A 16,052-nucleotide genomic window follows, 5' to 3' on the forward strand; every position below is an offset into this window, starting at 1 on the left:
AGGCAATTCCAGTTAAGTCCGTAACAATATGCTACTATACTCATTATTTAGCTGTCATACATATCATACTCTCAAAACAAAAATGATAGAGTTTTAGATGAAACTCTAGATATATCAAATTCCCATATTAATCAAATTTTATTTACTTGTTTCATTCATTTAAAATATTTAAATTTATTGGGTGTCGTTGATGTGATATTACGGTGTCCAATAAATAAAGCTCATTATTCCTATATCAGAAGGGGAGTTACAGTCTTACCCACCCACACGCAAAGTCATTTATATGGCAGAGAGAGGCTGAGCTATGAATTATTGGGTTGTTCACATGACACTTCTTTCGGGAACACCGTCCATTATTGTATGCATATGGCATGGAACCTGCGTGACGGATGCCCTCGTATGGGTAGCAGTACTGGCATCACGTGATATGTCAAGTTATTCCCGTTTCCCACTTTACACCGGACTCATTTCATGAGCATATCAATCTCATTTTTCTGTCGGTGTTTGTCAGGATTCCGATGCTGTGGACCCACAAATGCAGCTTCTTAACACACCTCATATTGTCGCTGGATGCTATCGAATTTTTCATATATATAATATTATATTATATATATACATATATATATATATATATACATATATATACATATACATATACATACATATACATATACATATATATACATATACATATATATATATATACATATATATATATACATATATATATATACATATATATATATATATACATATATATATATATATATATACATATATATATATATATATATATATATATATATATATAAAACACTAAAGCCTATGCGAGGTGGCTGTCGAAGACGTCATAGATACAGTTATTATTGCTTTTGCACATGCAAAGCAGTACGGAAGGTACGATCGAGGCACTAAAAATACACCAACGCTAAACCCATTCATTCTAACAACAACCAATGATCACCTCTGTCATTGCATTCAGTCGGAAACACGAAAATTAGGTTCCAAGGGAGAAGACAAGAAAGTCTTCCACAAAAGCAAACACAGGGAATGCTTATGTGATACCAACAGTTCTTAAGCCTTCGTCGATCTGTGCGCCCCCAGTTTTTGGATCGTCAGATGCCTCAGATCTCGATGGAAAGAAGCCAAAAGAGGCACGTCACCTTTGAGGTCTGTGTCTGGAACTATATATCAACGGCGCCAATTTATGACTAAACAATTGAATGAAAGGACTCGGTGGTGCTTACAGCTTATTATCCATGTGCCGCGTATCGAGGAAGGAGGAGTCTGAGCAGCTGATCTTTACAGGTCAAAGTGGAGTTCTCCGATCTCCTCTGTACCTCGATGACTGCCATGGGCTTTTCCGGCGCCATCTCCTACCGTGCCACCGCGTTCATCGTCGCCCCTCTTCTCGTTTTGGTCGTCATCTATGGCTGCTTGTGGCCGCAGGGAGTACCCACAGCTTTCTTCCGCTTGCAAAATGGTGCAAATACTGTAAGTTAAGCCACACACAGTATATGCTGAACAGTACGCACAGAGAGCTCAGAAACTAGCTTGTATTTTGCGCGTGGTCAGATGGAGATTACCCCAAAAGATGAACTGGAAACAGCACTAGAGGGGGTCGCCATGGAGAACAGGACTTTGATCATCGCGATACTGAACAAGGCGTACGTGGAGCAGAACGCGATGCTGGATCTGTTCTTGCAAAGTCTTGGAGAAGGGGAGGACACCGAATTCTTGATCGACCACCTTCTCTTCGTCGCCGTCGACCAGAGGGCCTTCAACAGATGCCGCACCCTGGAGCTTCACTGCTACAAGCTCGTAACCGAGGGCGTCGACTTCTCCAAGGAGGTCTTCTACATGTCTGATGCATTCAACAACATGATGTGGAGAAGAACTCTCTTCCTCGGAGATGTCCTCCGGCGCGGATACAGCTTCATCTTCACCGTAAGTCATAGTAAGCCATCCTGGTGATTGTATATTACTGCGAAATTTCTTATGTTGTATTTGCTATCAGGATATGGATGTCATGTGGCTACGGAATCCGTTCTCACAGTTGGATCGTGATGGAGAGGACCTTCAGATGAGCAGTGATTTCTACTACGGCAACCCATTCGATAACTTCAACTTCAACACCGGCTTCTATTTCGTGACAGCAAACAACAAGACCGTAGCACTGTTCGACGAGTGGTATGGGTGGAGGAACAACTCGAAAGGCATGAAAGATCAAGATGTGCTGCAGAAGATGAAGAAGGAGGGAGCGTTCACGCGGCTGGGGCTGAAAGTGAGGTACCTAGAGACTACCTATTTTAGTGGGTTCTGTCAAATGAGTCAGGACTTGAGGAAAGTGATTACGGTTCATGCGAACTGTTGTGTCAGCATGAAAGTTAAGCTCATAGACCTGAGATGTGTGCTTGAAGCTTGGAAGGTTAGCAACTCGAATGGCACATCAAATGCTACTACTACTGCATGGCCTCCGGTCAAGGGAATCTGCTTGCACGACACTGCCACCAAGCAGCACACTGCCACAAAGCATTGAAGTGAACAAGGTAAGATGGCCAAGGTTTCTGTGCATTCATAACTCGATCGAGAGACTTGTCGATCCATGTATCACTTGTGTGTTCCATACAATTATAAATGCTCCCCGTACCAGTTTAAAGCAAAGGTGCAGGATGACATTTTTAGCCTATACTTAGCACCGACGAGCAATAAAGAGAGAAAAAATAAAAAGGAAGAGAAAAAATAATAATAAAAAATTAAGAAAAAAAAGGGATAATTGTCATTCTCACCCTTAACTCAAGAGAATACTCCTATAATGAAGTTTGATGCTTCCGTACATCCTGTGATCGATGAAACTATTCTATCGAAAAGCAGTTTATATTAAAGTAACTCAATTCATTGATCTTCTTCTCATCGATCAATGCACCCTCTATTTGTAGGTCCAAATATAAAATAATAAATTGTAAACAGATAAGTGTTTACAAAAGTTTTAATCTGAATTTATAATCTTCAATCATAATCATTCGTAATCATAATTTGATTTATTATATTTTTAATATTTTTTTATTTCTTGAGTAAATTATGAAAGTAGGTTAGAATTATTCACACCTATGTAAAATAATATTTAAATTAATCAAATATATTTAAATAAATGATAGACTAAATTGATCCTGCATTATTGTACTTTTGAGATATCATTTCCTTTCGTAAATTAGAATATTATTAAGATCTTAAACGGGACTTAAGAATGGGAGACCCGCGAGTAACTCGTGTACAGCATTATAAAGACCAACTTGACCACATACAATAAACCAAAATGAAATTATTCATAGGTAAAATGAGGCACCCATGAACAACTCATGTACGACATGATAAAGACCCACTTGACCACATTCATCAAACGTCAAACTCATGCACTAAAAAGATGAACGAGAAGTTGGGGGAGAGAGACCATTGGTAAGTGCAAATTGAACTTAAATTTCCTGTTGCTCGAGTTCTCATATATTCGTTCCTAAAGTTTCGTTCTTGTGTTTGCCAGCCGGCAAACTCCAGCAAGTTGTGGCAGAAAACTGAAAACTCCAAGGCAGAGATGAAATGTTTTGTATAGAATGCTTAAATAAATATTATTTTTTACATCAAATTTGGGATCAAATTTTTATTAAGTGAGGAGCAATATAATTATACATGATCTTTTTCTCCCTTAATATAAATTAATTATCATAAATATATATTATTTTAATTAAATTATTAACTTTCTTGTTTGTATAATATGATTAAGGAAATAATTAAAATTGATTTCCTTAATCACATGGATAAATTAGTAATTTTATCAATTAATTAAATTATTAATTAATTTTATTTTTAATGACTGATGTATTTTTTGAAAATAAATAATTTAAATTTAAATATTACAATTCTATCTTTATGTTTAAAATTAAATTAAAATTAAAAATTAAATTATTATTTATCTTTTTTGAAAAAAAAAAATCAAGCATGGCCCAATTTAATAATAAGACTCAGCATAACTTGTGAGTGAGACGAAATTAGGCCCTTCCGGCTATATGACCAACCCATTGCCTATTTATTCAATCCATTATACCTCAACCTAATTTCTTACTTGAGATAGGCATATATGGTGCACGTTACTTATTTGAGCTCGTTAATTGATTGAATTAGTGTTTGATTGGCTCAAGTCAGTTCAAGGTTCTTCTAGACTAACTTGATAAGTTTTAACCAACTTGACCTAATTGAAATCAATTAAATCTAAAATAGATCCGTCTATGATGATTTCAAACTAATTTTATAATGATTTAAGGTTGATTCTTTTAGGTCCTAAGTGAATTGAGTTTAGTTTAGGTCAATTAGGCTATTCTAATTAAGATTTAGATTTCCACATATAATATTGTTACTGTATTTGAGGTACCAACTAATTTAATGAATAAAGAAATTAATAGTCTTATGGTTGTACTTTTTGGGTTTGAATCTTATCTTCAGATTTCACCGGTACTCTTCAATCTACTTGGTTCAATATTAGAACTACAAAGGCTAAATATGTAACGGAAAGTAAAATGAAAACTAACAAAAAAAAAAAAACAAAAATGAAGAAAGAAAAAAATAAAAAGGAAGATTTGTCCAAAGAGTAAGAAAAGGAAACATAGGGAGAACATTGGAGTCTTTTCTTGATCCTTACTCGAAGGTGATCGATAATAGATTTCTATGGCCAGCTAGATAAAGAAACCCAGCTTGGACCAAATATGGAAGAGAGGGAGCAAATATTATTTCAAAGAGTTGAAACTTAGATCTCAGTTGAAAGAGAGCAAAAATTTCAAGAGTTGAATCGATATCACGAAAATAATAATAAAATTGTAAGTCATAACTCTTTAAAATCTCTCATCAAACATATTAAAAATTTATAATAAAAAATAAAAAATTATAATATATATACATATATACATATATGTATGAATACATGTATATATATTTATATATTTATATATATCACTAAAGCCTATCCGAGGTGGCTGTCGAAGACGTCATGTAGACAGTAAATATTGCAAAGCAGTAGAAATGGTACCGATCAAGGCACTAAAAAATCCACCAACTTCCAACCCATTCATTCTTCCAATAGCCAATGATCGCTTATGTCATTGCAGTCTGTCCAACACACGAAAACTATAGGCTCCAAGGGAGAAGACAAAAAAGTCTTCCACAAAAGAAAAAACAGGGAATGCTTATGTGATACCAACAGTTCTTAAGCCTTCGTCGATCTGTCCGCCCCCAGTTTTTGGATCGTCAAATGCCTCAGATCTCAATGGAAAGAAGCCAAAAGAGGCACGTCACCTTTGAACTACTGCCTTTCTCGATCACCGGCGCGAACTTATACCTAAACAATTGAATGAAAGGACTCGGTGGTGGTTACAGCTTCTTAGCCATGTGCCGCGTGTCGATGTAGGAGGAGTCTGAGCTGCTGATCTTTACAGATCAGAGTGGAGTTCTCCGATCTCCCCTGCACCTCGATCCTTGCCATGAGCTTCTCCGGCGCCATCGCCTACCGTGCCACCGCGTCCATCGTCGTCGCCCCTCTTCTCGTTTTGGTCGTCATCTATGCCTGCTTATGGCCGCTTGGAGTACCCACAGCTTTCTTCCGCTTGCAACATGGTGCAAATACTGTAAGTTCATCCACACACAGTATATGCCGAACAGTACGCACAGAGAGCTCAGAAACTAGCTTGTATTTTGCGTGTGGTCAGACGGAGATTACCCCAAAAGATGAACTGGAAGCAGCACTAGAGGGGGTCGCCATGGAGAACAGGACTTTGATCATCGCGATACTGAACAAGGCGTACGTGGAGCAGAACGCGATGCTGGATCTGTTCTTGCAAAGTCTTGGAGAAGGGGAGGACACCGAATTCTTGATCGACCACCTTCTTTTCGTCGCCGTCGACCAGAGGGCCTTCAACAGATGCCGCACCCTGGAGCTTCACTGTTACAATCTCGTAACCGAGGGCGTCGACTTCTCCAAGGAGGTCTTCTACATGTCTGATGCATTCAACAACATGATGTGGAGAAGAACTCTCTTCCTCGGAGATGTCCTCCGGCGCGGATACAGCTTCATCTTCACCGTAAGTCATAGTAAGCCATCCTAGTGATTGTATGTTACTGCGACATTTCTTATGTTGTCTTTGTTATCAGGATATGGATGTCATGTGGCTACGGAATCCGTTCTCACAGTTGTCTCGTGATGGAGAGGACCTTCAGATGAGCAGTGACTTCTACTACGGCAAACCATTCAATAACTCCAACTTCAACACCGGTTTCTATTTCGTGACAGCAAACAAGAAGACCGTAGCACTGTTCGACGAGTGGTATGCGTGGAGGAACAACTCGAAAGGCATGAAAGAACAAGATGTGCTGCAGAAGATGAAGAGGGAGGGAGCGTTCACGCGGCTGGGGCTGAAAGTGAGGTACCTGGAGACTGCCTATTTTAGTGGGTTCTGTCAAATGAGTCAGGACTTGAGGAAAGTGATTACGGTTCATGCGAACTGTTGTGTCAGCATGAAAGTTAAGCTCGTAGACCTGAGATGTGTGCTTGAAGCTTGGAAGGTTAGCAACTCGAATGGCACATCAAATGCTACTACGACTGCATGGCCTCCGGTCAAGGGAATCTGCTTGCACGACACTGCCACCAAGCAGCACAATGCCACAAAGCACTGAAGTGAACAAGGTAAGATGACCAAGGTTTCTGTGCATTCATAACTCGAGTGAGATACTTGTCGATCCATGTATCACTTATGTGTTCCATACAATTATAAATGCTCCCCGTATCAGTTTAAAGCAAAGGTGCAGGATGAAATGTTTTAGCCTATACTTAGTACCGACGATCAATAGAGGAGAAAAAAAAAAGAAGGAAGAGAAACAATAATAATTAAAAATTAAAAAGAGAAAAAAGGGATAATTGTCATTCTCACTCTTAACTCAAGAGAATACTCCTATAAAGAAGTTTGATACTTCAGCACATCCTGTGAACGATGAAATTATTCTATCGAAAGAAACTCAATTCATCGTTCTTCTTATCATCAATGCACTCGCTCTATTTGTAAGTCTAAATATAAAATAATAAAAAATATATAATTATATCAAATCAAATTTGATCTTCAGAGTAAGTTTCTCGATAAGTGTTTACAAAAGTTTTAATCAGAATTTATAATCTTCAATCATAATCATAATTTGATTATTATAATATTTAATATTTAATATTTTTTATTTCTTGAGTAAACTATGAAATTAGATTAGAATTATTCAAGCAAAGAATGAAATGTCTGTATTTGATATGATGCTCTCCATTTATGTACATAAGGAGGAAGGTTTTTCCTTAACAAAGTAGTGATATTTCCTTATGTAGTTGGGGAAATCTCAATTGCTATCATGGGAAATCTTAGGTGCTATCATGCCCTCACAAGATGGTGCTTTTATCAAGGATGTCGATCTTGAACCGATGTGATAAAAATAGTTTACAGGTAAGAGGCTTCGTGAGTTTGCTAGTTGATTAGTCGTATGTACGTGAGAAACACGTAGTTGATGTCTGATAATTTGTTCTCGCACGAAGTGAAAGTCGATGGCTATGTGTTTCATACGTGAGTAGAATACTGGATTGACGCATAGGTAAGTGGCTCCAACATTATCATAATATATTGTAGGAGTAGAGGTGGAGTTGATATTAAGTTCTTAGAGTATATTTGTGACCCAATTGAGTTCTACGGTAGTAGTTGCAATAGCATGGTATTCAGCTTCAGTCGTAAATCGTGCAATTGTCTTTTACTTATTAGAACTTTAATTGATTGGATTAGCTTCAAGAAAGATAATATACCATGACGTGGATGTTCTATCAACAAAGTTCCCTGTCCAGCATCAACAAAGGCATAGAGATGAAATGGGGAGTGTTTGTGAAAAAAGAGACCATGATTGAGAGTCCCTTAAAGATATCGCAAGATTTGTTTAATTGTAGACCAATGCATAGTAGATGGCTGATACATGAATTGTGATAATTCATTGACTACAAATGAGATATCTGGGCAGGTGAGAGATAAGTACTTTAAGGAGCCAAGTACTTAGCGATATTGAGTTGGGTCCGTAGTAGGGTTTCCATCATATAGTTTGAGTGACTCGACAATAGACAAAGGAGTTGTAACCGTTTTTGTATATTGCATATTTGTCTTTGATAATAGAGCTTGAATATACTTTCTTTGTGATAGGAAGAGTCTTAAAAATGTGTATGTTGCTTCCACTCCCAAAAAATAGCTCAAGATTCCTATATCTTTAAGGGAGAATCGATCTTCTAAATGCTTGAGGAATGCCTTGATTTCTATAGGATTATTGCCCGTGACAATAATATCATCCACATATACTAGAAGATATATTATATTACCACTTTGGGGATAGAGAAATTGTGAGGTATCAAACTTAGAGTTAATGAAACTAGTTGATGTAAAAAATGAGCTAAGTTCGGTATACCAAGCTCTTGGAGCTTGACGAAGTCTATAAATAGCTTTTTATAGTTTAAAAACATACTTTGGATACTAAGAGTGGATGAAGCCAGGAGGTTGCTGCATGAAAACGTCGTCAGTTAGAGTTTCTTGTAAAAAGATATTATTAACATCGAATTATCGTAAATGCCCGACCTTTTGAGATAGCCAAACTCAAAATAAATCGGATTATTGTGGGTTTAACAATATGACTAAATATTTATGTGAAGTTAACACCAGGACGTTGATGAAACCATTTGGCCACTAGACGTGCTTTATATCTAGCAATGGATCAATTTGGGTTCCGCTTAATTCGAAAGACCCATTTACACCCGATGATATTTTGTGTGGGATGAGAAGGTACAAGGGTCCATATAGAATTATGGAGGAGGGCATTTTGGGCTTGAGTAATTATGGTAGGTTTATTGTTTTCTAATGATAATTTTGTGATAGCATATAGGTCAAGGACTTATCGTGGTTTAAAGAAACCACTTTTAGAGTGTGTTATCATTAGATGTCCAGGGGTATAGGGTGTGTTGTAGGTATGGGTGGTGGAGAGGCATTGATATGGGTCGGGGCAAGCTAAGGTATTTTAGTGTCATTGGTCTCAAGAGAGGATAAAGATAGTAGTTGTGTTTCCAAGGGTATTACATCAGTAGTAGAGGAACCTTGTGAAGAAGGGAGAGGAGCAATGGAGGGAGTGAGGAGCTATTGATTAGGAGAAGAATGATTGGATGGTGTTGTAGGAGACTCGGTTGATGGGATCGATAGTGTACTTCAATGATGTATATTTGTTGGAGTAGGTCGCATAGTATGATACTTAAGATTTTGAAACGAAAAGGTAGTCTTCATAAAAATAACATGACGGGATGTAAAGACTTTTTGAATTTGGGGTTCGTAGCATCGAAAGATATTATGTTCAAGAGAGTATCTAATGAAAACACAAAGCTTAGATTTTGATGTTATCTTATGTGAGGCATAGGGACGGAGCCATGGATAACATAAACAGTCAAACACTTTGAGTTTTTGAAGGTTTGAAGATTTGTGAAATAGTTTTTTAAATTAGTGACTCATACTGGAGGACTAGAGTAAGTATACAATTAATGAGGTAGACGACAGCTTGAAAGGCTACAGTCCAAAAAGTTGTTGACACAGAGGCTTGATGTAGGAGTGTTCGACCAGTTTCAACTTTGAAACTATATGTCAATGTCTGCATTTAGTAGAGCCAACGAGTTGAGGAATATGTGGGAGTGACTTAAGGTGTTGTATACTACAAGTAGAGAGACAAGATGTGAGGGCTTGATATTCATTATCATCATTAGAGTAAACTGTTTTAATTGTAGACTGAAAGAAGTTCTCGACCAACCTTCTAAAGTTGGTAAAGATTGTTGAAACTTTAGATTTATGGTGGAAATGATATAACCATATGTATTTGGTGAAATAGTCTACGAAAATAACATAAAATATGAACTTAGGGTAAGACCCCAAATATCAGTATAAATAACTTCTTAGAGTAGGATATAGAGGATATTCCAAAAAATAACTTATTACTTAAACAAGCATCACAATAAGTTATAATGCTATTGATTTTAAGAATAGGAAGAGAATAATAGGAAGTAATTTTTGTTGGATAGAGGATGTGGGATGACTAAGACAACGATGCCACACTTCAGTTGGAGCTGCGATGGAAGATTAAGCAGTGAGCTAAGTGATTTGTAGAACTGACGGCCACTCATAAATGTTATCCTTACTAGCCTCAGACCAAGGATGCCTCCGTGTTTAAATCCTTGATAAAAAAGAAGTTAGGAAAGAATTCAATTGAGGTATTATTTTATTTACAAAATTAAGAAACAGAAATAAGATTTCGTTTGATGTGGGGTGCATACAAAATATCATCGAGTGTCAAAATTGTGTTATGTGAATTAAGCATTGTTGAGCCAATATGAGTAATGAGGAGTTCGTTACCATCACCGACGATGATGTCTTCATTTCCACCATAGTTGTAAGATTAGTGTGAGGCTAATGTGATGGAGAGGAAGTATGGGTCGAGTTTTATAGACTTTTACAGAGTGGCCAACATTGTCACATAGCTGGCAGATAACTCTTTATTGATTTGTATGATCAGGACGCCAAGGCTGAGGATAATTGAAGTAGCCAGATGGTTGTGATTGAAATGTTGATGAGGTGGAGGAGGGGAGGTTTGTTTAGAGTCCATAAATTCAGGAGGCATGCTGGCCAAACCTTTGTTGATGGTTTTGTTGTATCGGTTGCTCTTCTTCTTGGATTTTTGATAAACTTGAACTATGATAGATAATCCTGACAATTTGTCCTCACTCTTGAGATATATCTCATAATCAGTCAATTTGTCATAGAGTTCTTCAAATGACATCGATGAGTCGCTTGCCTGTACTACTATTGTCAGTTCATTATACTCATCCCTGAGGTCATTAAGTGTGTGGATAATAACTTATTCATCACTAAGATTATGATCTATCAGGGTCAAGTTTCGATGATAATTTTTATATTTTGTAGATAGTCAGCAATAGTACTTTCCTCTTTTTTTGCTTACATGAGGCTAGATAAGAGACTAAGCAGGCGAGTACACGAACGATTTTCCAAGGTGGTTTGCAGCTTGCACTAGGCTTCGATAGTAGTGTCACATGAAGATATAAGTAGGGCAAGAGATCCAACAACTGAAGCTTGAATTGTTTGAAAGATGAGATGATCTTGGCGTAACCATAGTTTATGGTCTAGATATGGTACTGGATTGAGTGCTCTTGAGATGTTGAGCATCACTGGTGGATAATGGAGAGAGTCGTCAACATAGCGTAATAGATTATAGCCAAATAGGATATTAGAAAATTGAGCACGCTAGGATGCGTAGTTGCCACCTTTAGATAACTCGAAGGGAATGAGAGTTACAACATTAATAGAAAGAAGGCCTGTAGAAGGAAAAGTACTGTGGTTTCCTATGGGAACAGTAACTAGAGCATCAGATGTAGATGATGAGGATATATTGGAGATATGTACCAATCTGAGGAAGCAAGGTGGGAGTCTGCAATGATTATGTGGGTGAGAAGACTGCTACGATTAAGTGCGAGGACCTATACTTCTTCCTTGGAATTGTTGTTGTAGCAATGACAGTGATCAGAAGACGTGTTGGTGCAAATCATCATCAACTGAGGTGGGTTGCGGGAAGAGCAGTTCTATTCTATTGCGAGGAGGCCTCCTGTACCGATCACAACTCCAACCTTCAGGAATCTTAAAGAAGACTTGGACGGGATCTGTACTAGTCACTGTCCAACGTTCCAAGCGATAAGGTCTTCTTGTAGTTGCCACATAATGGCTTCGCCTTGATAATGTTAAATCTCGAATTTTGATGATGAAACCAATCGATATATGTTTATATTTTAATCTATATTTTGAGTGACGCAGGATGCTTCGATCAGGATGAGACAATTAAAGTAGAAAAAATCATGTTGTGCTGGAGGAAAACATTTCAGAAGATTAGACATCGAGCCGAAGGAACGATCGACGTATCGACAGAAGACTTCGGGTCATGGATTCGGGCATCAGGCCAAGAAGAGCATATATTGCGCCAAGGATATCAGAGTTATAGAGTCAACTAGCCGATTGGGCAATAGGCCGTAAGAGAGGACAATGCGCCGAAGAATCGGACGAAGCATCGAGGGACCAATGACATGCCAGACAACTTGATTAATGCTTAGTATTAATTGTCTAGATCGAAGTGTGTTTTACATGTGTAGGATTAACTACGATAGTAAGGCATGAAGCAAAATAAAGTCCCGGAGTCAAGGACGCGACTATGTAGAGAGTTCGAGAGTTCATCGGAAGTCCGGACGTTCGTCGGAAGTTCTGGAGGAACCAGCCGAGAAGTCTCGGAGCTTGCTAGAGAAGCTCATTGGAACTCGCCAAGAAGATCATCGTGAAGTCCAGGAGTTTGCTGGAAGTTCACCGAAAGCTCGCCGGAAGAATAGACATAGGGACTTATTTTGCTTATCAAATGTTTAAGGATTTCGTAGTTAGCACGTAATTAGCCTTGGATTTGGGCCAACCCAATTAGGGGCCAGCTAGGCCCATGTAAGAACTATGTTGGGCCCAATAAGAAGCCCAAACAGTGCCCCAAGAAGTCTCACCGTCATGACACAGTCTTCGAGACTATGTCAGGCAGTGGTACCGCCAGTCTGGGCGGTTGTACCCCCCCTAGCAGGGTGCCAGGTGGTGGTACCGCCCAGCACTGCCCCCCAGGCGGTGGTACCACCAGACTTGGGAGATGGTACCACCCAGGGTAGTGTCAGCTAGACTGACAATGGGTAGTGGTACCTCCCAGCGTAGGCTGTCCCGTGCCCGGGGAACCCGGGATGGAAAAATTTTAGGCTCCAAGTTTGAATCAACTTGAAGCCTATAAATATCCCTCTCATCACTGGTTAAAGCACACAAGCACACAAGCACAGAGAGTCTAAAAGCAAAAAAATGTTGCTATAATCTCTTTAGAATTCCCTCTTCTACTCTAAGTATTAGATTTCTGTAAGAGAGGAGTGTGAGTGCTTGTAAGGGTTATCTCCTAAACCTGGTAAAAGGAGAAGAGGGGTGTAAAAAGTGATTGGCCTTCGCCTATTGAAGGAAGGCCTCTAGTGGACGTCGGTGACCTCATCGGAGAAGGAAGCCAAAAGTGGATGTAGGTCAAGATTGATCAAACCACTCTAAATCACGGTTTACATTTACATTCTGCTCTTTATCTTAACTGCAAACTGCCTCCGTTGCTTTACATCAACTATACTTTCGTTTGCTCTCAAGTTAAAGATCTTTCCGAAATGGTTTTCGTATGAAGTATTTTTTGAACCGATGAAAGTTTTCCTAACAATTAGTATTAAAGCCTCGTTATTTCTCACTTGGTTTAAGACCCAAGAGAAATGTCTCTTTTCGGCTTTCAAGAGGGTCACTCTCATTCGTCCTCTTTTTTTCAATGGGATGGACTACACTTATTGAAAAACTCGAATGAGAGTTTTCTTGCTTTTATTGAATCCTGATTTATGGCACATAGTCGAAAACAGTTTTAAAATGTCTTCTCTTCTAATGAAAGATTGGAATGATTTGGAGAAGAAGACTTTTTCTTTAAATGCTAGAGCTGTAAATGCTCTATTTTGTGCCTTAGATAAATTAGAGTTTAATCAGATTTCATTGCGAAACGACCTTCGATATTTGACATATTCTCGAAATCACACACGAAGGCATAAGTAGTGTAAAAGATTCTAAAGTAAATTTTTTTTATGCATGATTTTGAGATGTTTTGTATGGAACCAAGAGAGACTATTGGAGACATGTACACTCGTTTTACGAATGTTGTTGTTAAATCTCGTATTTTGATGATGAAACTACTTGATATATGTTTATGACTTAATCTGCGTTTTGAGTGACGCAGGATGCCTCGATCAGGATGAGACAATTAAAACAGGAAAATCATGTTGTGCCGGAGGAACATGTCAGAAGATTGGACGTCGGGCCGGTGGATCGGTCGACGTATCGACAGAATGCTTCAGGCCGTGGACTCGGGCATCGGGCCAAGAAGAGCGAGTATTGTGCTAAGGATATCGGAGTTGCGGAGCCAACTGGCCGATTGGGCAATAGGCCGCAGGAAAGGACGATGTGCCGAAGAATCGGACGAAGCGTCGAGGGACCAATGACATGTCGGACAACTTGGTTAATTGCTTAGGATTAATTGTCTCGATCGAAGTTTTGTTTACATGTGCAGGATTAACTACGATGAAAGTAAGACATGCAGTAGGAGTTGTGCCGGAGTCAAGACAATGATCACGTTGGGAGTTCGAGAGTTCTACGGAAGTTCGGACGATCGTCGGAGGTTCTGCGGGAACAAATCCGAGAAGTCCAGGAGCTTGCCAAAGAAGCTCGTCGGAACTCGCCAAGTGGATCGTCGCAAGTCCAGGAGTTTGCCAGAAGTCCGCAGGAGCATCACCGAGGGTTCATCGGATGATCGACGGAAGTTCGCCGGAAGCTCGCCGGAAGAAGCGATTGACGTACCGGAGCAAGTTGCAGTAAATGTCTTAGGAAATAATCGTAGTTAGCACAATGATTAAGTTAGAAATGGGAAGTGATCCCATTAACTTAATCTTCGGGCAATCGGGCCCCTGAAAGACCCAAATTGGGCCGAATGAATCAACCCATTCGGACCTGAAATATTGCTAGGAGGTAGCACCGCCAGGGTAGGAGGTAGCACCGCCCAGGAGGCAGTCTCCGAGCGAGACTGGGCGGTGCAACCGCCCCAGCCAGGAGGTGCAACCGCCTGGGCTCAGTCTCCAAGCGAGACTGGGCGGTGCAACCTCTCCTGACAGGAGGTAGCACCGCCTGAGCTCGGTCTTCGAGCTCTGGCAGAGAGGTGCAACCGCCCCTGACAGAGGTGGCACCGCCCAGAGGCTCAGTCTTCGAGCTCTGCCAGGCGGTGCAACCGCCCCAGTCAGGAGGTGCAACCGCCTGATCCCGGAATTCCGGGAATTGACAGTTTTAAGCTCCAAATTTGAACTGGGTTGGGGCCTATAAATACCCCACCCATTCAGCACTGAAAGAGCACAGACATACACCGAAATCTTGATCTTTTTCTATGATTCTTAGAGCTCAAAATTGTTGTAAAGGCCAAAAGTTCTTCTCCCTCTTTTCTTCCAAGTTCTGAGTTGTAAAGAAAGGAGAGAAAATTCTGTAAGGGTTGTCTCCTAAGCCCGTCAAAAGGAGTGAAACTGTAAAAGGGTGATTGGCCTTCGCCTATTAAAGGAAGGCCTCTAGTTGACGTCGGTGACCTCGTCGGTGGAGGAAGCCAAAAGTGGAGTAGGTCAATATTGACCGAACCACTCTAAATCTCGGTTTGCATTTACTTTGAGCATATTATCTTTATTGCAAACCTCCTCTGAAGCTTACTGCCTTCTGCGCTTTTACGATCGGGTTTCAAGCCTTTTACTTTCCGAATCAGCGTTTAGACGTAAATCTGCTTTTTCGTACGATCATCATATTGCAGATTGCGTTTACATTTTGAGCCTTACCATAACTGCAAACTGCCTTCATACTCTTGCTTAAACTGCATCTTGCCTAATCAAGTGATTTACGAATCATCATTTAGACGTAAATCAGTTTCTTCGTACGAACGTCGGATTTCAGCTTGCGCCTATATTCTGGTTTTCATCATAGCTGCAAACTGCCTGCATAGATTAACTTTAATATCATCTTGCTTAGAATCGGATTTTACACAGAAATCGTTTTTATCGTTTGAACGCAGCTTTCGATTTTAATCGCAGAAAGTTTTCCGCTGCACTAATTCACCCCCCCCCCCTCTTAGTGCTCTCGATCCTAACAGTTGTCAATAGTCCACAAGCACTTGGTAAAAGCTTTTCGAATTTTAAACTCGTTAACAAGATTTTACGCTCACTTTCTGAAACTTGGGATTCAAAAGTAATTGCTATTCAAAAATAAAAAAATTTAAATATTTTTTTGATCGAAGAACTA

General features: G+C 39.4%; 1 protein-coding gene across 1 annotated transcript; it reads left to right on the forward strand.

Moving 5' to 3' along the window:
• Positions 1-1,050: 1,050 nt before the first annotated feature.
• LOC135612705 (uncharacterized) lies at positions 1,051-6,828 on the forward strand. The gene is made up of 6 exons (XM_065109299.1): positions 1,051-1,170; positions 1,250-1,494; positions 1,576-1,947; positions 2,018-2,479; positions 5,715-6,122; positions 6,193-6,828. The coding sequence occupies exons 2-6, from the start codon at positions 1,345-1,347 to the stop codon at positions 6,712-6,714; spliced, it is 1,914 nt and encodes a 637-aa protein (XP_064965371.1). The 5' UTR covers positions 1,051-1,170; positions 1,250-1,344; the 3' UTR covers positions 6,715-6,828.
• The last annotated feature ends 9,224 nt before the right edge of the window (positions 6,829-16,052 follow it).

This window comes from Musa acuminata, chromosome BXJ2-5 (genome assembly GCF_036884655.1).
Source record: "Musa acuminata AAA Group cultivar baxijiao chromosome BXJ2-5, Cavendish_Baxijiao_AAA, whole genome shotgun sequence".
NCBI classification, from domain to species: Eukaryota; Viridiplantae; Streptophyta; class Magnoliopsida; order Zingiberales; family Musaceae; genus Musa; species Musa acuminata.